The sequence below is a fragment of the Phalangium opilio genome, unplaced genomic scaffold, assembly GCF_054372755.1.
Source record: "Phalangium opilio isolate 3A_F unplaced genomic scaffold, DU_Popi_V2 ptg000085l_1, whole genome shotgun sequence".
Taxonomy (NCBI): domain Eukaryota; kingdom Metazoa; phylum Arthropoda; class Arachnida; order Opiliones; family Phalangiidae; genus Phalangium; species Phalangium opilio.
In genome coordinates this window covers 166,538-189,956 of record NW_028324190.1, presented here as the reverse complement: position 1 = coordinate 189,956, position 23,419 = coordinate 166,538, and the positions used below count along the sequence as shown (strand labels likewise).

General features: G+C 36.3%; 1 protein-coding gene and 1 long non-coding RNA gene across 2 annotated transcripts; both read left to right on the top strand.

Annotated features, from left to right (window-relative positions):
• Nucleotides 1-8,485: 8,485 nt before the first annotated feature.
• LOC149650591 (uncharacterized) lies at nucleotides 8,486-9,162 on the top strand. Its single transcript, XM_089849091.1, has 3 exons — nucleotides 8,486-8,522; nucleotides 8,581-8,856; nucleotides 8,932-9,162. Exons 2-3 carry the CDS (start codon nucleotides 8,586-8,588, stop codon nucleotides 9,123-9,125), a joined length of 465 nt encoding a protein of 154 aa, XP_089705217.1. The 5' UTR covers nucleotides 8,486-8,522; nucleotides 8,581-8,585; the 3' UTR covers nucleotides 9,126-9,162.
• Nucleotides 9,163-9,422: 260 nt separating this feature from the next.
• Nucleotides 9,423-10,265, top strand: LOC149650590 (uncharacterized). The gene is made up of 3 exons (XR_016371519.1): nucleotides 9,423-9,471; nucleotides 9,538-9,686; nucleotides 10,232-10,265. It is a non-coding gene; the product is annotated as an uncharacterized LOC149650590 (long non-coding RNA).
• Nucleotides 10,266-23,419: the final 13,154 nt, after the last annotated feature.

Below are 23,419 nucleotides of genomic sequence, written 5' to 3'. Positions count from 1 at the left end.
TATATGGGATGTTCTAGATATCTGGGTAAACGGTTTTCATTTTCACTTTTTGTGGAACTTAGAGGGTTCTCAATTTTATAAATTTAAACAAATTGAAATATCCTGCGAAATATTAAAGATATAAGGAAATTGAAGACACTTTCTACATATAAACTGACCCCCCTGATAACGAAAATCCCATTTATTTTCGCCAAAAACTAATATTTAAAAAGTTGAACATTTTCAGATTTTCAAAAAATTCGCTTTTTTTAGCACGTGCTTCGACTTACGACTTCAAATTTGGTCTCATTTGATGGAGAACTAAAATATCTATCATATTGTCAAATATCAATTCTCTGAGATCAACGGTGTTTGAATTATTCAAAATTTTCGGAAAAAAAATCAACGGGCAAAGACTTTTATAACAGACTGTACGCGTCGTTATTTAAGCAAATGTTGAATAAATTATTAAATTCTAGCTTACTTGTCAAGTTTTTGTCACGAACTAAAGGCCCGTTCACATTACCCAACTTTAGTCAGCTGACAAAGCCGATCTGACCCGTCAGGACAGATTGTCAGGCAATATGAACGTTTCACCCAACCGTACTATTGTCAGGTTCAAGCTCGGATTTTAATCGGGTAGGTAGGCGATTGGAGTCGGGCCGACTAAAGTCAGAGAGGGAGCAAACCAATCACAATAAGCATTGGCTATTACGTCATGGGACACGTGCTGGTTTTCATTCAGCTCGAGAGAGAGAGAACCGAGAGTATCAGCCATTATTTAATTGCCGCTGAAAACTGATTAACGATTTCGGGCCTAGGCGGAAGAATCAGAGGTTGTTTTAGATTTAGAACATATAATGAGCACGAAAATCTGATTTTTCAAAGAAATATTACTACCGTTTTTTCATACGAATACTACCAAAATACACATGAATATTGATTAAAATACTGGCATTTATATAATACTACCTTAAAAAACACCAATTTTACTATGCACAAGTGCCTTATTATATACTAATGCTGAACGTAACGTTTAAAAATAAATTGTACTTGGTGAGATTTAACGAACGATGCGTGAGGATTTTTTTGGGACCATTGATGCTTATTATGCGGGTTAATTATACCATCTCACGAAAAGTTAGCTTCGTCTGTGACTAACAGACTACGCGGAAAATCAATGGCGTTTATCTGAGGCAGAAACCACTGGCAAAACGCCGTACGTCGTGGGTTATCCGCGGGATTCAAACCTTGAACCTTTTGAAAATGACAACTGGTGACTTTTGAGAATTATCCACACGAGCACGTGACCAACGCCTAATCGCTTACCCACCTGGCGGGTACTTGCTTCTGGTTCGTTCTCGAAAATAGTAAGGACTTCGTCTTCTACGCTTAGTTCAGAGGCCCGTGCAATTGTCCACGGTTCCGACTATCGACGCCTACTTGAGAGGCCCGACATGAAATTTTAAAAACAAGCTTTTCATCCGTATCGCTTAAACCTAACCTAATAGAGAGCTGCAGAGGACAAAATATCTGTGTCCGATCCGTTTCGATTCAGTAGCCATAAGATATTTTTTCCTTTTTCCGTTCCGTTTTTCAAAACTCCTTCATTAGCTATTCCGTTTCCACAAATCCTTCATTAGCTCTTCCGTTTCCGTTCCGTTTCCACAAAATCGTTCATTAGCTTTTCCGTTTCCGTTCCGTTTCCATAAAATCGTCCATTAGCTTTTCCGTTTCCGTTCCGTTTCCATAAAATCGTTCATAAGCTTTTCCGTTTCCGTTCCGTTTCCATAAAATCGTTCATAAGCTTTTCCGTTTCCGTTCCGATTCCACAACTCCTTCATTGGCTCTTCCGGTTCCGTTCTGTTTCCGTTTTTATCCGGCTGAACGGAACGGACTTCGCGGAAAACGGAAAAATTCCTTTCGGTGCAGCTCACTAGAGAGCTGCAGAGAACAAAAGATCTGTGTCCGATCCTATTTAATTCCTTAACCGTGGATAAAAAATGCGCGAGAGGAAATTTCTTTACACACTATAGTATAGGCAACTCCCTATCTCGAAGAACAGCTTATTCTGTACATACGCTATTACAAGATCGGTTGTCAGCACGCGCATTGCTAGGTCTCTAAGTAACTTAGCTTTGTGCGTGCTTACAAGAGACGAAAAACCTCAGGCCTTAGATTCAAATACGCGCAGCAGGCTGTATGCAATTTCACACGCATCTGAAACTAAGGCCTTGAGGTGCTTACACTCGAGCTAAAAAAAACTCGCGGATACATTAAATCCTGAAGTTTTTCGTCTCGTGACATCACGTACAAAGTTAAGTTACAAAGAGACCTAGCTTTGCGCGTGCTGAAAACCGATGCTGTAATAAAGTATATGAATAAGCTGTCGTTCGAGATAGGGAGTTGCCTATCCTGTAGAGTGAAAACTCCTCAGGGGTATTCTTTATCCATGCCGTAACATAACACATTTTTTCCTGGTTCCGTTACGTTTCCATAAAATCGCTCATTAGCTCTTCCGTTTCCGTTCCGTTTCCACAATTCCTTCATTACCTCTTCCGTTTCCACAAAATCGTTCGTTAGCTTTTCCGTTTCCGTTCCGTTTCCACAAAATCGTTCGTTAGCTTTTCCGAATCCGTTCCGTTTCCACAAAATCGTTCATTAGCTTTTCCGTTTCCGTTCCGTTTCCACAACTCCTTCATTAGTTTTTCCGATTCCGATCCGTTTCCGTTATATAGATCTTTCTTCCTTCCTATTCCGTTTTAAGCCGGCGGAACGGAACGGACTCCGCGGAAAACGGAAACAATTCCGTTCCGTGCAGCTCTCTATAACCTAACCTGGTCTAATCTCCTTTGAACGAAAGGGCGTATCTGTACTGGCCTCGCAATTAGGTCTCTAAGTACCCTTGATTAAAAGGCCCATGCATTACTCCAACATTTCGTTTTGCATGTTCATTCTGTGCTGGCCTCGCAATTAGGACACTTAAAACGCCTAGTTAAAAGGCCAATGTAAAACCCTATTTCGTTCTTCCTGTTTATTCACGAACGACTAAGTATGCGCTTCTTTTCACGGTTGAAAGACAGTAAAATAGCAATATTTTGGAAAAGGCGGCATCTTATGAGACTGTTCATAACAAAAACAGGAGCACATTTACCTACGTTTAGTCGGCACAATGTAGCAATTCATACTATTTTCTACATCCTAGGTTTTGCTTTTCCGCGTAGGGGGAATACTATTATTTTTCCTACTATCCTACTAAAACATTTCCCACTATGGAAAACGGCCTCTAAAATTGGAATGAGCCGCGAAAACTTTATACGTGTAATTGTTAAGTTATATAATGAATTTCTTTATTTTCAGGTATGAACAGTTCAGGAATCATGTTTTAATATTTGTAAGACAAGTTTCAACTTCAAAAAACGTAAACGTACGCAGTTTAAGTTACAAATTTCAAAACATTAATTTTATTTTTAGAATCATTCGCTTCTGCCTTGTCCCTATAAAAAAGACGAATTGTCAGGTATATCCATGCAATTTTATTATAAAGATTTGACAATATTAACAGCGCATATACGTAAGACGGATGTTCCTTCTGATGTATTTGGGGCGTTTCCCAGAGTAGTAAGTTCTGATTCTTCCGATATACCATATATAACCATAGCCCACTCGATCACGAGCTCAACGACGAAAGCTGCTTGCGCTATAGAAACACTTCCAAAGAATTCGATTACCTTCACCAAGTAAAACAAGATGGTCTAGCCCATAATTAAGCCACATCGTTTACGCACTCAAGATAACCCTATAACAATAAATATACTTCTAGGGTAATATTCTTTAATTTACCGGTCCGGGGATATTTCTTCAATGGTTGCTTGGCAACGTGAAATATTTATTTATTTAATTACTACTACTACTACTACTCGGGTAAAATTATTAGTCACACTTATACCTTTAAGCTAAAAAGAAATCAATAGATCTAAGGTCAAAATCGCCGAAGAGCGCGTCAATAGAACCCTCGCCCGCTCGTACCGCTTTTATATCCTATTCCTTTCTCTCTTGGAGCTCACTCAGCACCAAAGAGGGTATAAACAAAAATAAATAGGGGAAAGTGTCGGACTGCCTCCTTCGTCTATGACATGCATGTGGATTGGTGAATGCATACTCGCGAAATGTGTTCCATCCCCCTCACCTATCTACGACGTACCTAAAATAATTTTTGATATTGCACGTGAAGAAATAGTGCGCTCCTGGCCCATTCGACCGGAACCCATTCAACATATCCCTTTCGACCGAAATGTAGCCGAATTTGGCGGTAAATTATTGCAGTAATTTGGTCTAAAAAGCCTCTATAGTTATTTTCTTATAAAAATGATTTAGCCAATTAATGATTTTATATTTTGTACGTAAATATATGAAAAATTAATGGTCATATTGCACTTATAACTTTTTGGGTACTAATTAAGGTTAACCCCCATTTCACCCTATTTAAACCACCGAATTCCCATTTATCCAAACCTCAGTCAACCCAATTCCCATTTATCCAAACCTCAGTCAACCCAATTCCCATTTATCCAAACCTCATTCAACCCAATTCCCATTTATCTCAACCTCATTCAACCCAATTCCAATTTATCCAAACCTCATTCAACCCAATTCCCAGTTCTCTATTCCAATTAACCCAATATTGCATACCCAAAAAGACTCAAATAGAGTAGAATTTGATGGTTTTATTTATTTATTTTTCATTCCATAAGGGAGACACTTACTTGAGGTGTATAACCGCTCAAAAGAGGAAGAGACGTCCTCCTAACCAAACCAAACCTAACATAACAGGAAAAGGCATATTATTTGAGAAGTCAATGAAGCTAAACACAAATATTTTGGAAAAGGCGTAACATTGTTAAATGATTTATAAAATATTACTAACCTAACTTAACCAAACCTAACCTAACATAACAGTAATGTTTTGGAAAAGGCATATTATTGGAGAAGTCAATGAAGCTAAACATAAATTTTTGGAAAAGGTGTAACATTGTTAAATGATTTATAAAATATTACTAACCTAACTGAACCAAACCTAACATAACAGTAATGATTTGGAAAAGGCATATTATTTGAGAAGTCAATGAAGCTAAACATCAATATTTTGGAAAAGGCGTAACATTGTTAAATGATTTATAAAATATTACTTACCTAACTTAACATTGCTATATTTCTCGTTGTGAAATCCTTAATACTGCTGATTATAAATTTGCCTTCTAAATTCAGCACCTGCAAGGAAATTAAATTCGATTATTATCGATTATTCAGAATTATATTTATAATTCGATACTAGTAAACTCACTTTCCTGATGGAGATTCGAACGAAGATTTTCCGCGTGACGATCCGACGCTTTACCACTAGACCACGGTGGGACGCAGACCACTTCGAAATCAAATAAACATATACTAGCTTGGAACTTTCGATTGAAGAGAATTCTTTCCAATTTGATTCGATTGAATGGGAAAATATTCCCTTTTAATAGAAAACCGCCATTAGGCTAGATTTTAAAATACTGGCTAGAAATTTTAGGACGAATGGGATTCTTCTCAGTGGTATTCGGTTGAATGGGTAGACTCCAATAGGGCGGTTTTATTTTACATTAGCTGCTATTGACTGAGTCTTACCGTGGCCACTGCAGTTTATCGTCACAATTTAATTTGATGATGTACATGATTGTATTAATTTAGTTGGGTAATTTTGATGTTATTTACTAGTATTAAAACGTTTAAGCTTATAATGACAACCCAGGGCCTAAGTTAAAACGAAATTCTAAAGGATTTTAACGATGTGCTTTTTGAATTAAATGATGATTTCAAGAACATCTGCAGAATTTTTAATTGAATTTCGACGTGCTAACGTTTTAAACCAACTTCAACCTCGTTCAAACGCGAAAATAACACTAAAGAAAATAGAACAGAGCGCGGAGGTTGTGACTCTTCCTTGAGATAAGTCTATGCCAAATTCTCCCGTTTGGTGGCGTACGAGCGTTATTTTCGGGAAGAATGACATCATATCTGATTGGCTGATACCATTTTAAACACCTCTCGAGCGCTTGAGCGTCTCGAAATGCATGTCAAGGTAAGGCAAAGGCAGGAAAATATGGCAGTCCGACACTTTCCCCTATTTATTTTGGCATCCCTATATAGGGATGGATAACTGACTTCGCTTCGAAGTCAGACTTGAACTTCTGAATCAATTTTCTATCCTCCCGCCGCAAATGCTAGAATTGGGTTATAACCTTAAATGGCTTTTACATTCGTAATAGTGATTATTAAAATATTCATCAACTTCGACATTTTTGGTAGTTATTAGCATGCATGAAAAATATAAAAAATTAAAAAAAAGCTATACAAAAGTGTTCAAAAATATTCGAAGAAAAACAACTGAAAAAAAATGTTAAAAAAGGTAAAATAATTTTAAAATAAAGTTAATAAAAAAGGCAAAATAATTAAAAATATAAAGTTAAAAAAAAATATTAAAATTATGAAAAGTTAAAAAAAAACTTGTAAACTTTTATAACTGAAATTTATTTTATAAATGGCTATATGTTCCTTATTATGTTATAATAAGTTAATATTGTAACAGTGGGGTATTCCCTATTTTTACAAATGTTTCTAAAACTAAAAAACTATCATTAAATCCAACTGATTAATCAGACCTAGAAATTATCCATTTTATACAACCATTGATGTATAGGAATAGTTCACTATTTCCTTTAAAATTGATGTACTCTAGCACTCACAGAGGTTAAAAAAACCAGGCGTAGTATATCTACTATTTGTGGGAGAGGGGGGGGGGGAAACGCAATTCTAACATCGCTTGTATTCATTTTCTATTTATTCTTTGTTTTACCACGTGCATTAAGAATAGTGTTGCTATCATATGAATAAATTGTCAGGGGTATCCTAGATACCTAAACATTTTTAACCAGTACCTCCCTAAAAATAAGAAAAGGTAGTTAAAGAGGGGGTTTTTGTACTTGTTCTTCAGTAGAGTAATTTGCAAAGTTCGCTTAGTTTTATAACTTAAATATATTTTTAACATTCTCTGTGGCTTAGTAGGAATTGGGGCGTTAATTCAATTGGCAGACTTTTTAGCATGAACGTTGGTTTTGCCTTTTCTTCTGATAATTTTATTTCTTACGTTAAATATGAGATAAACAATCTAATTATTTTGCTATAATAACGTATGTACCTACGGTTAATCGGGGTTTTGAAAAACATATTCGTTACTATTGAGAAATTTCGCATAAAATGAAAAAAAAAAACAACCAAATTTGAATTTTAACATTCATATTTATGATTGTTACTACATAGTGTTTCGCATTCGCGTTGTTATACTTCACAATGTCTTTGGATTTTTAGTTTTGTCATCTGTACCATATGATACACAATAAACGAAATTAGATAATTCAACCAAACTCTGATTGGTTAAACAGGCAAATGGAGACTCGAACAGAATAAAATTATATGGCCATCATGGTTATTTAAACCAAACAGCATTTAAATGTTCTAAAAAACCCATATAAAAGAGGAATTTAAATAAAAACATATGATTTTTTAACGCTTTTAGTTTTTCCATGTATCAGGGTCGCGACCGTGACATAGCTCCTACTGGGGTACTTAGCCATTAGGTTATTTCCTGTAGAAATATATGCTAGTCTACTCACTAATATAGACATTGTAATTATAGACATAGTTTTCGTGGTTTTCAGTTTCAATTAAGCTATTGGAATTTACCTGGATAAAAACTCCAAAGAGAAATGAAAAAAGTATAGAAAAAAATTGTAAAAATTTAAAAACGTGATAAAACTTGTCGGATAATTATGAAAATTCATAAAGATCTCGTCTAACCGCTTAATCATTTTTACACATTTTCCGAAATACTTTGAAGCATCTATTTTTTCACAATTGTATGGTTTGATTGTAGGCGTATTTTTATGTCAGTTTTTGAAACCTTAGCTAAATCTAGTATACACAATTGTAATAAAATGCACAATACAATAAGAAACGTTGAAATGCCTATTTTTTCCCATTGCTGAATGGTTTGACTGTAGGCGTATTCTTATGTTAAAGTTTTTGAAACGTTAGCTAAAAACTAGTATACAAAATATCACGAAGAAAAGTTTGAAGATTTATTTAAGATCTCGTACGCATTCTTGGTACTTTAGACGTTAATGCTTTAAGGGTACATAGGCTCAACAAAACTATAATTATCTGTCTAATAAATTTAGCCATGGGTTCATTATTTACCTTTACATCCCCTTTTAAGACATCTGTCAATATACCTTTTGTGGAGAATGTTTGACCGCCTGACATTAAAAGGAGATTGCTGTCTCTGCATTTTTAATCTTCTGTCGAAAACACAGTTCTTTTGTTAATTTGAGGGCAACGATTGGACCTCTTAAGAGCTATTATCATACGTGTTTCAGCATGCTACCACCTTCCGTCATGTGATTTATATTCTATAGCTAATATACTGAGTGAAAGGACTTTGAAAAGTATATAAACCGCACTCCAACCATTTGGAGAATCATCATTTAGGAAACTATCTTCTAGATAACATGAAATCTGTAGTAGTTGACTTTGAGTATCTACACGGGAAGGACGAAAAATGCAACCTCGCAGGCGATCTGATAGTTAAAGAACCAAGTTGTGCTACTGTTACTAAAATTCCAGGAATAGTGTCATGGATATTTTTACCGCCTTATAGTCAATCTACGCTACCTTCGTCTACACAACGACTCAATAGCTACATCACCAGAAACTTACACGGAATCTCATTTGGACGAAGAGAAACACCTTATCACAATCTTCGTCGCTGTCTCATGTTAGGTACCCGGTTCGCAGACCGTATATATTGCAAGGGTAATCAAAAATGTTTCTTTCTTTTTAATATTTTAAATAAAGAAGTCATAAATTTGAATGACGTGGATTGTCCAAAGGCCATGGATATAGAAGGTGAGACACGTGTCACCTGTCTCTATGACCACCAAAGAAACACGTTAGCCCGTCATCGTCCGTGCGCATTGGAAAAGAGCCTTTTATACGCTGATTTCGTATACCAGAACGAGGACAGTATAAATTTTATGCTAATAGTGTAAAATTTTAAAAATTAAAGTTAAGTTTATTGCATTTAAATATGGATTTCTTATTGGCATACATAATAATAGATCATAAAGGAGAACGGTTTTCGTAATTGTTAGTTTGTATAATGTACATTTTTTAAAGTGGTCCTCTTTAATTAAAATAAGAATATTTTCAAAGATATTGCATACGTCACAGATGGGGGGGGTTTATTGGGGGGTAAACATCTCAAAAACGTGGTTTGCGGGGGGGAAGGGGTAGTAAATACCTTCGTATAACGGGTAGATACTATAATAGCTTCAGTACCTTTCTCAGTACCATGGACTGCGAGCGAGAGAGAAGCCACTGATCTAAGATCTTTAAGTAATGCAAGGTTTTATTCTCTACCTGACAATATATAAGGTCTATCATATAAAGGAACGTTTGCAGCATGGGAAACTCTATAAGAGCCGCTTGCCGAACGATAAACATACAATTCAGCATTGATTTCCATGGAAAATACGCTGAACCAGCAAACAAACCTTTCGATGTCAACGAAGAAAAAACAAAGGGATATAGGAAAATGATCAATTGAATTGGTAATTACTTTTAATTTCAAAACCACACATCTCAAAAATATTTGACTTAGCAGTTTAAATTAAAAAATAGATTAATGCCTTACACTAAATTTAATGATAGTTAATATGAACTTTCTTTTGAAGATAGAAGAAGTTAATTTAGAATAAATCAAGTACTACTTATCATGAGAGTCATAAAGAATGGTAAACTATGGCCTATACTCCAAAATAAATTTTATACAACGCAATTTTAATTACCTTTGTATTAAGAAGTTAACTCTGCTTAAAGGGCTAACTGCATAGATAATACAGTCGTGACGGGAGTATACTAACTTCTCCCTCCCCCCCTCCACTATGACATAGATGTGACAATCTAGGCTCAGATATTCTTTAGTGAAACAGACTTGTATTGTTACTTGATAATAGTATATAAATTTATACCGTAGTTACGCAGATTGGAGAAATTAGTTTATATTATATCAATTTCCTTTCATAATTAGATCTTTTGCTTTTATAGCAAAATAAAATAGAGGAGGAACATGAAAAGTTCTTTTACTTTAAATTAGGGCCTACATCTATAAGCCCATAGAGATATGAAAGGATGAAGTTACAGATGAATGGGAAATATTACGGAAGTTTTTGCTTTCTACTTAAATTCGTCAACTGAGAATCATATAAATTTGGATTGTATGTAAAAAAAAAAATCTATAATAAGCAATAAGAACCAGAAATGCACTATATGCAAGTAGCCACTGGCCTCCAAATACTTCGCTAACTAACCCTATTACAATAGAATAGACCAAAACATAGTCTTCATTCTTGTCTTATTTACTTTATATTATGATCTTTATCTCTAATCCTACGTACACCGAATGTATTACAGCAAACTTACATACCATTGTATAGAATACGAAAGGGGTTACCTTCCTTTTTACGAAAGGAAAAAGTATTGAACTCCGTCCTTTCACACCTTTCTTGGTCGTAGCCTTGAACTTTAAACGAAAATCCTTAATAAGCTTGATATTGTTCTTAACAGCAGCTTAATATTTTTCGGTTCCGGAGGTTTCTACATTGAGATTGATTTACAGTTAAAATTAGGGACTTAACGGGGTAAAATATTACAGGATTAGAAACTTGGAACAGTTTGCAATTTAAAATTATCGGATCATCAAATTCCTAGCCGACTTGAAGGATGGTCAAAGTGCCAATACAATGACAAGGGGAACAATATCTCTATGGACGACTTTGCCTCGGGTTACGCCATTTACTGTTTAGACTTAACACCTGACGGTTACACGAGTCATTCAGATCATTGGAGTCCCACGAAACAAGGACAATTAAGATTAGAATTGGGCTTTGAAAAACCCACGGCCAATACGTATCGTATTAGCCGAATTCCAGGCTTTGTTACAAATAGATAAAAATAGAAACGTGTCAATCGTTTGTTAAACAAATAATGAACGCCGATCAGATAACACGATTTCTACGATTCACGCCACATTTCCTAGGTGTTTACCCAAGTGATTTATTACCCGAAAAAATTGACTGGGTATCCGTTTACTTTGATGGAAACAGAAGGGGTTATTACTTTGACTCCTTGGCTTTAGGGAACTTTCTCCCCTCGATTAAAGAATTTGTTAAAAGAAATTCAAGAAAATGGTCCTTTAACAAAAGAAGACTTCAAAACTTGTCAAGTTCGACATGCGGACTATATTGTATTATGTATATAATACAAAGAACAAAAAGAAAGAGCCACAAATCATTCATGCGACAGTTTGGACGAGATTGCTTGAAAAATGACGTCATTGTTACAAACATGTTGAAGCGCGCCCGTAAAGATTAACTTAATCCTTTTGTTAGAAAATACTCTTTGTAATCTCTTTTGTATTTTTAAAAAATAAATGTGTCACCTTTTTTAATACTGCTTTCTTTTATTTCGTATATTAAGGAAGGGGGAAAGTAATAAAGGGGGGGTAGTAAATTTAAGGAGGATATAACTCAGATAATCCTATCATCATATTCATTCACTATCATGAACTCCGAGCTGCAAAGATATCACTCTTTTTACTCCTGGCCACAAGATGAAAACTATAAAAAAGCTTTAAGCAGAGCGGGATTTTATTCATTACATACCGATGATCTAGTACAATGCTTCGAATGCAACGGGATTTTGCTAGCATGGAAACCGACCGATAATCCTTACGAAGAACATTTAAAACATTTCCCTAAATGTAATTTTATCAGAGGTGGGCATACTAAAAACATACCCTTTACCATTGATGAAACAGAAACGTACACCAAAAATATAAACGTCAAGACTGAGGAAAATCCACCGGAAAAACCTCAAGAAAACCCGGAAGAACTTTATCATACCTTTAAAGTCAAAACTAAAGATCTCGAAAGATTAGTTTTGGAACTCTACATTGGGAAACAACTTAACGCTTTGTATATCAAAGAAAAACTTAATGACTTACGTAAGATTTAAAAATAATATTAAAATTTATCTTCTTCCTTACGAAGATAGAAGGAATTATTTTAGAATAAATCAAATGCATTTTAAAATGAAAATTGAAAAAATATCTTTAATATTAGAACCTATACTTTTAAAGAAAATAAAATAACTTTTTTACTTTATATTATGGTCTTTATTCCTACAAAACCATCTTTTGTTATAAGCCTATACAATCAATCAAATATTGACAGGTAAAGAGAGGAGATCGAAAAAACCCGACTCCTCCCCCTTGAGTGGCCGCCATCTTGGATCGGTATAATGGCTGCATATTCTCTAATAGCAAATGTAAACTATTTTGCAGGACATAAAAAAACTGTATCTGTACAGGCAAAAATTCCTTGTAGAAACATTGGCATCCAAGCGCGGATAAAAGGTACACTGTTGTACTTCACTTTCATAAGAAATATTTAAATAAGAAATACTTAAATAATAGGTGTTTCTCGATACGTCCAATGTGATGCAGTACTGGAGAATGAAGTTTCTCAAGAAAGCGCTCAGTGTTTAGAAAATATGTGTTCTCAAACTTTATCCCAAGAAACTGAGCAGACATGCTCTTCAATGGATGTAAATGATAACTTTGACTCATCGTATGAGCCTACTCAGAGTAGCAGAGCTAGTCAAGAGATGAGGATACAGAAGCATCAGAATCTGAAGGGTAAATCGTGATAATACTCGGATTAGCCTGATGTTATCAATTTTACATTACTTTTAGGGAGGAAGAGTTTCTCTCGCATCCAGTACCTCATCATGAAGACAAATACATAGTATTTGCCTAAAATTTGTTGATGTTATTTAAAATCTGCCATATTTGCCACAAACAGCCGATAATAAAAATAACAAAAAAAGTAGCTGGCACAGCTCTACAAATAACCACAATGTTTAGATGGCTGTGTTTTCATTTGGGACAGTCAACCTAAATTTGGCCTTACATTTTGGGGAAATTACTTGCAAGTAGCTTCCATGTTTTACGCTGCAATTCTCCCAACAAAGTTCATAACAACCCTGAAACAATTCAACCTAAAAATTTGCTCAACTAGAATGTATTTCTAATACCAAAGAATGTTTCACCCTGTTTTTGAAAGGGTATGTTACATAAACAGTTAACAGATATTAGTTTTTACACCGCATATTTTACTAAAAAATAAAAATGCATGACTATAGATTTCGCTTGGTGAACAAGAAAAACTTCTGGCAGCTTGTTTATCCGAGCCAATAGTTATCTGTGGTGACGGTAGAGCTGACAGTCCAGGGTTTTCAGCCAAGTATGGCACCTATACTTTTATGGAAGCTGCATCTCATAAAATTTTGCACGTTGAATTACTACAAGTAAGTCAACAATAACAGTGGGTATACTTTATATTGAATTTACTGATAAATATTCTCAAAAAGTCTACAGAAGTTAGCAGCTCAAACTAAATGGAAATTGAGGGTTTGATACGTGGATTGGCATATTTGTTTTTTTATTTGGTTTGGAAGTAAAAAAAATCGTAACAGACAAGCACCCAAGTATTACGGCATACGTGAGAGACCATCTCCCTAATGTAAAACATGAATTAGACAACTGGCATGTTTGTAAAAGTAATATTTCAAATCAATGCATGAAATATTCTCGATCAATTTTGCTAAAAATATTCTTTGGATTAGATATCAAGACCAAACTTGCATCTCTTGCAAAGAAGAAATCTAATAGCATCCTTGAACTTTGGATTCAAGCGATAATAAATCATGTTTATTGGATTGCCAACACATGGACAACTAAAGAAGAACGGATTGACAAATGGACGTCCCTAACAAATCATATTTGTAACATTCTTGAAGGTCATAGCAAAACTTATCCAAAATGCAACCATGGTCCTATACCCGCAGAAGATACAAAAGTTTGGATTGACAAAGGTTAGTTTTATGTCTCCCATAGTATCGCCAAGAAAAAAATTAGGGACTAGTCTTAATTGTGCCAAATGGAGATATAAAAAATCTACCTAGTTCTCAAAAACCCAATTATCATAGAATCAGACCTATATTGGAGCATTAGCAAAATTGTGAATTCATACTACACGTTGGCTGCAATTGAAATCTCTCAAGTGACTACCAAACTTATTCAGTGTAGGTATTTCATTCTGTCCTGAATTCTTTCTGTACAAAAAGAGTTCATTTTCACCAAGATTCACTAAAGTCAAGGTAATGTACCCTATTATTAACGCGAGGGTGAACGTTTTAAGAATAAAACGGTGTATTTTTTCTACCTATAGAATTTATTTAACGGTAATGCACTACAACGAGAATGGCCACAAACAGCAAGTTATAAATGAGCATGGCGAGGAAGTATTTTTTTAGCTTTTCCTAAAGCTAAAAGGGGTGAGCCTACAGCAAAGAAGCTTTCAAAGGATAACACTTACGGTAAATAACATTCTAACTTGAGATTTTATATGCTAAAAATTGGTTGGAATATTCAGTTTTACTACAACGTCACTAATCCCATTAATTCTGTCAAATTATTTACAGAATACGTAGTAAAGCTTCTGAATGAAACCTACGAAAATGCCTTGAAAGTAACTTCAGAAAGTGAACTAATGGCACCAGCATGTCACGCTGATACTCTAGCCGGAAAATATTCTGACGGTGTTAGAAAAAACGAAGTTGTTGTGAAGAGAAAAAGCAGATTTACAAAATAGTCCAAAAAAATGTTTAATAAAACAATTGATTACATTGGTTTTTAATTTTATTATTATTCAAATCTGGGATAACGAAACCCAACATAATCCTCGCTTGGAAATATTTCCCTTATTTTAGCCACAACGCAACTTGGAATTGGTTTCCTTCTATTTCTTCCTAACTTCCTGTAGGTAATCCTTGTGAACTGCCTATATGCTACATATCTGTATTTTCTAAAAATAGCAAGATTTGGTACTTACTCCAAGAAAACTGAAAAATCTGTTTACTTACTCGTGAATTTGAAAATCGTTTCTATCATTAGTTTCCTCAACATAATGATCATACGCTGGTCCCACCACATCAATGTCCAGACAATTTTCAATTGCCTTTCTTTTCAAAACACTCATTATTTTGTTTTCGGTGAATTCGGAGGGGCAAAAATTGTCCAAGGGCACAAAGTATAGTGACCCCTATTCTCTATAGCAAAAGCTCACTCATTGGCTATCGCTTGCATGCATAGGGTTTCTGTTTGCTCTTATGACGGTATAAGGCGTTAGAGATTCGAGTCCTAACCGTTAAAAGACCCAACTGAAACTAAAAGTTATCAGGCATAAAGGATAGTGATCGTCTGCGTCAACGTAAGGGAAACGAGGTGTTATGTTGTTAATGTTATTAAGTTTGTTAACCCTGTTTAAAGTCACAAAATATGGGAAAATCAACCACTATATTTGGCAGTACTTTAATAAATCTTCTAAAGATGGCAAAATAACTGGAGAATGCTTTAAATCTTTAAAAGTTTGATAAATTGACTCAAAGCTCACTTAATTGATAGTTTTATATTTTTCCGATTAGCGGAAAATTTTGCTCTTCGCGGAAAAGTTTCCGGAACATTTTCCGCGTTTTATTTTTCCAGAAAATTTACAACCCTAAAATTAACTGTTTGTAAGACGTGAACCATGTTTAATTAAGAGCAGGGTGGCCAATCTTTTCGGCTAAAGCCCCAAATTTAAAATTCGAAATATGTCGGTTGCGAGCACATGTCAAGTGTAGCCCCAAATTTAAAATTCGAAATATGTCGGTTGCGAGCAAGTGTCAAGTGTACTTTGGTATTCGAGTTACGCGTGTCATGCAAACAATATACCGGTCTACTACGACCGGTGGAAGATGCTGGCAACAGATCACTTTCAACCAACAATGGACCGTAAATAAACATAACTGATTTTCGTATCTGCATAAATTCAGAAATTGCATAATCGTATACATGTATACATATATATATATACACAGAGTACATATACATGTATACATATATATATATACAGAGTACATATACATGTAAATATATACACAAAGTACATATACGCATAAATATATACCCAAAGTACATATACGCATAAATATATACACAAATTGCGCATTAATAGATCCATAAATTACATTTACTTATAAATATATCCACAAGATACATATACGTATAAATATATAAACAAATTGCAATGAAATCTAATATTATTTCGAGATTATGATTCGAACCTTATTTTGTTAAAAGTTTATAACTAATTTGAGTTTCTTCTTCGCATTCCTTATTATTTCAATTGCAATTGTAAATCCGGCATTAATATTTCCTAAAATCCATAAATAGAATATTCCTTCATCTTCTTCTAAACCAAAGATTTCGATTTTTTTCTCATCTTTAAACCGAACGCAACTATGCATGTGACCGGAATCGTCTCATATATTGATGAGTTTCCAGGAGTCTATCTTTGAAGTGTAACTCTTCTTGTACTGGCCAGTATTGCTGGGCGGTCTTATCAGTTATTTTATTCCTGTGTGTCGGCCAGCCTTCACTGGTGTAGCGGATGACAGCTTGCAAAGTTTGATCCTTTTCAGTTTCTGTTCGGAACTTTTCTTCCCTGGTGTGCGACATGGTCGTGAGACTGTAGACCGTAGCATTAGGCTCTTTCAGGAAGCTGGTGTCGTATCGTGAATCTTGTAAAGTAGCTCTGGATAGAGTATCGGCAACATACAGCTGCGAGCCTGGAACATAGATCAATGTGGGATCGTAACGAGCTAGGCGAAGCGTCAAGCGTTGAAGTCTGGAGGACATCATGTTTAACGGCTTCTTAATGGACGCCAGGAGAGGACGATGGTCAGTTTGTACCGTGACGTTCGAGGCTGCGATATAAAAATTAAAGCGTTCACACGCAAAAAGAACGGCTAGAAGCTCCTTCTCGATCTGAGCATATCGGACTTGGGTTTGATCAAAAGTCATTGAGGCGTATTCGATTGGTTGGCTATCTTGTAAGAGTACAGCTCCGACACCGTTTTGACTTGCGTCTACTGACACTATGCAGGGTATTTGGGGTCGTATAGCTTCAGTACTGGTGTCGAGGCAATTGCTGCTTTAACATCATCATACGTGCGTTGAAGGTTGGCGTCCCAGTAGTATTCAACGTCAGCTTTCAGTAGGCTTCGTAATTGGGCGGTTCGCTCTGAATAAGAAGGTACGAATTTAGCTAGATAGCTCACCATACCGAGGAATCGTCTTAGGGCGCCTTTGTCGGTCGGTGGTGGTAGGTCCGTGATTGCTTTGATTTTGGCTGGGTCTGGTTTCACGCCGTCCTGGCTGATTATATGCCCGAGGTACTTTATTTGTGGTATTGCTAGCTGCATCTTGGCTGTGCTGAATGTCAGTCCTACTTGTCTGGCTCTTTTCAGTACAGCTATTAATGTCTTGTTGTGGGTTTCCAGATCAGGTCCATGGATAATAAAGTCGTCCGTAGATATCCGGACATTTGGTATATCACCAAAGATGTCTTGCATCACTTCTTGGAACAGCTGGGAGGCGGTTGCAATTCCATATGGTAGTCTCTTGAACCGAAACCTTCTGGGAGCTAGTTTTTGTCAATTGGATCTGCCAAAACGCACTTTGTGCGTCGAGTACAGTGAAGAGTCTTCATCCCGCCAGGTCAGCAAATATTTCTTGGCTTGTGGGCATTTGGAATTGCGATCTTAGTAGCGCCGGATTGAGATTCCTCGGATCGATACATATTCTGACTCTGGTCCTTTTCTCTTCATGTTCCTCATTTGCCCCGGTTTCATCTGGAGACTTCTGTCTTGTGTGGTCGTTGCTTTCCGCCTGATTTCTCTTCATTTGTTGGTTATCTTTCCGAACAACCACCATGTACCCATTCAGATGGTTCTTTAGCTTCCTCTATTACGCCATTTTCCATCATACGCTGCAGTTCTTTGTACACGTCGTCGCGTAGCTATACTGGTATTCGTCTTGGTGGGCAAACTGTAGAATTTGTGTGAGGTTTTATGCGAAGTTCGTACTGGCCGGGTAATTTACCGATCTTGTCAAATACGTCGTCATAATCTGCTATAATCTCTCTCGGGTTTGAGGTCGTCAATGGATCCGTGTCCTCTTTCTTCCTGGAGTACCTAACGAGTCCAATGTCATGCGACGAGGTGTATGCGTTGCTATCGTCGATGATGGTTTGTTAGCTCTTCCTTGTCGTTGGCTTGTTTTTGGTTGGTTAATGATGTTGCCTTGTAGTCTAGCTATTAATCCTATTGCCATGGAGAGCTGCCCACTCAAAATTGGCGTCGCATCGGTAGAATTGGCTGTAGCTTGATGCGACTTGTGACGAGCATGGGAGGAACGCTATTCCTATTACGGAGACAGTGTGACCAGAATAGGCCCGTATGGTATGTCTTGGTTTCATTAGAGGTGGTGCATCTAGTAGGCTGTTGAAGGCATCAATGGGTATGACGTTAACTTGTGAGCCGGTGTCTATTTTGAAGATAATGGCTCGTCCGTATACCAGGACATTAGCTTTCCATACGGTGTCTGCCGACGTTTGGTGCTGATCATCCGATGTTGTGGTGTGGAGTGACAGCGAGTTCAGGTATAGTGGCTCCAAGGTTGCGTCATAAGCGTTATAAGGTGAAAACTCCTGTTGTGTAGGGCAATGTGTTTCGGCTGGCGTTGGAAACTAACTTGGTGGTATTTCTTCCAGTGAGCGTATTGAGCGACAAGTTGACGCCCAGTGATTCATGCGACCGCATGATCTGCATTGCGAGCCTTCCGCTGGGCAGGAGTTGTAGGTATGAGTCAGGCCGCAACGGTTGCACGTTGGGGTTGAAGATACACTGTTAGAAAAAAAGGTGTTTCATGGGTGTTCGGAAATACCTTGAGGTGTTTATACACTCTTTTTCGAGTGTTTTTTAACTGAGATGGTGTTTTCTCCGTAAAAAGGTGCTAGTTGACTCTTTTTAGGTATTTTTTAAGGAAATTGTGATTCGCTGGTACGTAGACACACCTTTAGGTGTTAATTGACCCTTATTAAATTGTTTTGTTAAACGGAAATAGTGTTTTTAATATAAATCTGTTCGAATGGTGCGAATAAACACCTTTGGGCTTTACTTTACACATTTTAGCTGATATGGTGTTTTTTTTAAGTGAAAGGTTATTGATATTAGCTAAGAGGGAAATAATCTACTAATTCTACCTGCATACTGAAGCATCCTAAAAATAACCCAAAGATTTTAAAAATCTAAATTATTTAACATTTCTTAGGACTAGCTTATTCTAATATTTGAAGGAATTTATACTTATTTTGATTTTTCAATCATTGGAAAATAATAAGAGTTCAATATGCTGGAATGTCTTGGAATTAGAGTAATTAATAAAATTATCACTTGAATTTCCCCTTGACACAGGTTTTAATCTCTCCGAGTGACGATGACGTCACGGAAAGGTATAACACTGGACGTACCTGTGTGTCTGAGATAATCAAAGCTTTATAGCTACACACTACTAAAAGAATCGTAATGCCGAAAAAACTTTAAAATATTTCCATTTAATATTCTGCAAAAAGAAAATGTTATCGTTTTGTAAGAGATCTTATCATCCTACTCGCTTTATATTAACTTTGATATGCGTGTTGTGTCTCGATTCAGATGCAATCTTCATTACTCGTTCTATATAAACTCTCAATTTTGTCATTCGAAAGAAAGAAGTTTATCTTAAACAGGAGTCTGAAATAATTAAATAAATGTAAGTGATATGAATTATTTTAATTGTCAGTATTTTTCGATAATTATAGTTAGGTCGGTTTAAGAAACTTAATTCCTAAAATAATTTTAAACATAGCTATCTATAAAGTTATACTTCTAGGAAACACCTATATCAGAACTTTAGTAAATTTTCGGTATATAAGGTGATTGATTCACACTAAGAGATAAGAAATGCGCAATTGCGTGAACCTTTGGTGGAAGCTCTGCCATTAGGAGGCTAGACGTTTCTCATGTCTCACGTGTGGCATATGTGGTGTACACCAAAGACTAGTGCATGATGTTGTTGTTAGAAACCATTAAATACCGGTTGGCATTGGGTGAAACAATTGGTTGTTAGACAGCGGATGAAGGTGTAACCAAAAGTGGATGAGAGGAAAAGTATGAAAATGGCCAACAGTCGCGAGTCATCAGAGTTTCGCCGTAGTTGACCGTTTTAATGGCGTAGCTATACAGGGCCTGTTCACTCCCTTAAAATAGGTCTTGTGTTAATTCGCGGTTACGCGGTTACCGTCGTCTGCTGTTGTGTATGATAGAACGATTTGTGTTTGTAGTCAGGACAGAGTAGCTGGTAATGTTTAAAAGGTATTTGAAGGTACAATATGGCTTTAAGTAAGGTTATCGAAGCAATAGAAGAGCACATAAAACTAGATACGCTTAAAACAAATCTCGGTAATTTAGCTATAGCGCGAGCAGCCTGCGTCGTGATGCGCGTGATCGAGTGGACTAGGGCTAAACCAATGAGCATAAATGTCTGAACTACTTTCAGTCGCGAGTTTGCAAGTCCATCAGCCACTAGTAAACAAAATAGTTATTGGCGAAACTTTGATGTCCGCGTTTTTTAACACAGTCTATTCTATATGGCCTTTGTCATACTTTCCCTCTCATCCACATTTGGTAATAGGAAATATACTAATAACTAGAAATCTCAAATTAAGCTGGTTTTGTAGCGTATTTCAACGCCGATGTTGTAAAAACATGTTCGAATATTTTGAATGTGACAATGAACAAAGTAATTGGTGATTGTTTTATCGTACTTTGACAAAATATAGCGCCGTACATATATAAATATCTTTTCTAGGATTTACCAACGAAAAATCACAGCCAAGGTTAAACTTGAAAACTACGTTATTTAATGCAAGTAAATCGTATATTGTGAAAATATTAGTTAAGGTCAACTTTTACAGAAGACGTTTCAAGAATCACCGCCCGGTAAAATATTTATTCCTGCTTTTCTAAAGCGTACTGATTAGTTGATGCAGAACATGAGAGTTATTTCATAAACCTTTTTCTTATTCATTATTATTGCATGATAGCGTTAGTGGTTGACGAGTGAATGTCATTAATTGGGATTTTAATTTCCGATTTCATGGAGCTTGTTTTCTTTGTCAAACGGTCTTTGCGATGGTTTTAATTACGAAGTTTCAATGCAAAGTGAATTGAAAGTCCACGGTGAGGGACGAGTGAAGTACTTGAGGTTTAATCGAGTGGTGAAGGTGGGGGGATTTGGGGTATTTCACCACCCGCGGACGCGGGGTAGTCAGTTCCTGTAGGGTAGGCATGCTGACAAGTCCCTTATTCCCTCAAAACTTTGTCGCCCAGAAGCTAGCTAAACTCCTGACAGCACATATACTAATACTCGGTTTTCACTGGGCGGTTTCGTGCGTTTTTCGCAAAATTTCGAGTAAATGTCAAAAAATTATTATTTTTTTGCGAAATACGCGTTTTGCCGTCGAAGGTTCTATTTCTATTTTCCGTTTTTTCTTCCCATGCGGTTTTTTCATACGTACTAACCGACCAATCATATGGTTTCTTGGTTTGACGTCATTCATTGCATCTTAGATTTATTTAAAAAAAAGTCGCCATTTTAGTACTTGGTAGTTTTTGTGATAGTCTGATAGAGTCAATTTGTGATAGTCTGATAGAGCCAATTGTGATACTTAAATGTCGAAATTGAATATAAAACTATTAATAATAATAATAATCTAAGCTTCGCCTATGAAGGGATTTCCACACTAAGCCTTAGGCTTGTTTACAGGAGGGTCCCTTTACAATGCATAGAGGGATGGTGGCTAGCCCCTATGCCACAGCTAACCGACAGCGCCCTATACTAACTATTACCGTTAACCTCTGCAAGTTTTGATGGAAAGGAGAAACCGGGTTAGACCGCGGAGGAAAACTCCTTTAACAAGCAGGGAGAGAACTTGCAAACTCTACGCAGAAGGATTTGTTCCCAGATTTTCACCCGGTGCCACAGTCCGGGATCGAACCCGGGATCCTCTTGCTGCGAGGCGAAAGCGCTAACCGCTACGCCACCCCACCTTATTTCAAGAAGAAAGCTAAGGCCTAGACTCTTTCGGGTAAATCAATTATCCGTAATAGGCTTAACCCCACTATATTAGTCGAACAAATTAGGAAGTATCCTTATCTTTACGATAAACAACACGTTAGCTACAAAGACGTGATTATGAAAGACAACAGGATGACTTCCATCGCCGCAATGTTCAAATTAACAAGTAAGTTATTATTTAATGTACTTTTTTATCAATATAACTAATACATACACATTTCTTAAATTCTTTATCAGAAAATGAGGTTATTACGAACTGGAAAGGTCTAAGAGACCGGTACCTGAGGTTGAGAAATGAATACTTTGGAAAAACGTCCAGCGGAACAGGATCTAAAGAAGTATCAATTCCTAAAGGCAAACTGTATAATGTTTTGGATGGATTGTTGAGCTCTACTGTAGAGCCTTGAAGGTAATATATGCTACTGCTACATTTATTTTAAATTTAAAAACAAATTTTTATTGTGTTAAACTATTTCGTATTAAAATTAACAACATAACCAACATCGATGGTACTGAAATTAGCCAGAGTAGTGAAAACGCTTCTACAATTTTAAACGCCATGGGCAATGGTGGAGGTTCCTTTGAAGAAATGTATGTCAGTTAACTTTATCAACACCCGGTTTCAATTGTCATTAATGTTTATAATTTAAAAGGAACCTCCAGGATTTGTATAAAGAGTCAGACGAAGACGCTGAACGCATAATTTGTAAAGTACAATTTCTGAAGATCCAGCTTCACCAGAAAGTAACCCAATGAACAGCTCCTTCAAATCAACATCTTACTGGAAACAACTAGAGATGCTCACTCATCAAAGACAGAAACTGTAGTTCCTAAAAACTGTGATTCAACGAAACACCCCATTGCCAAAAAAGTCTAGTGACGTAGATTATAGAATGATCTCATTTTTAGACGCTGCTACCAAAATTTGCAGCAGAAGGAGAGCAAAAATATGAACAATGTTGGAAATGCTTTGTACTTCATGAGCCTACTATTTAGGTACGAGAGCCTCAGTAAAAAAGAACAAGTTAAGTTGCGGTTTGGAATTGAAAAATTGTATTACGAAGCTTAATTATCAGTTTAAATATTTATTGCCCATCTTAAAGATCTCAATAAAAAGAACAACAGTTAATTTCAATTTCCTATTGTGTATTATTTACAAAC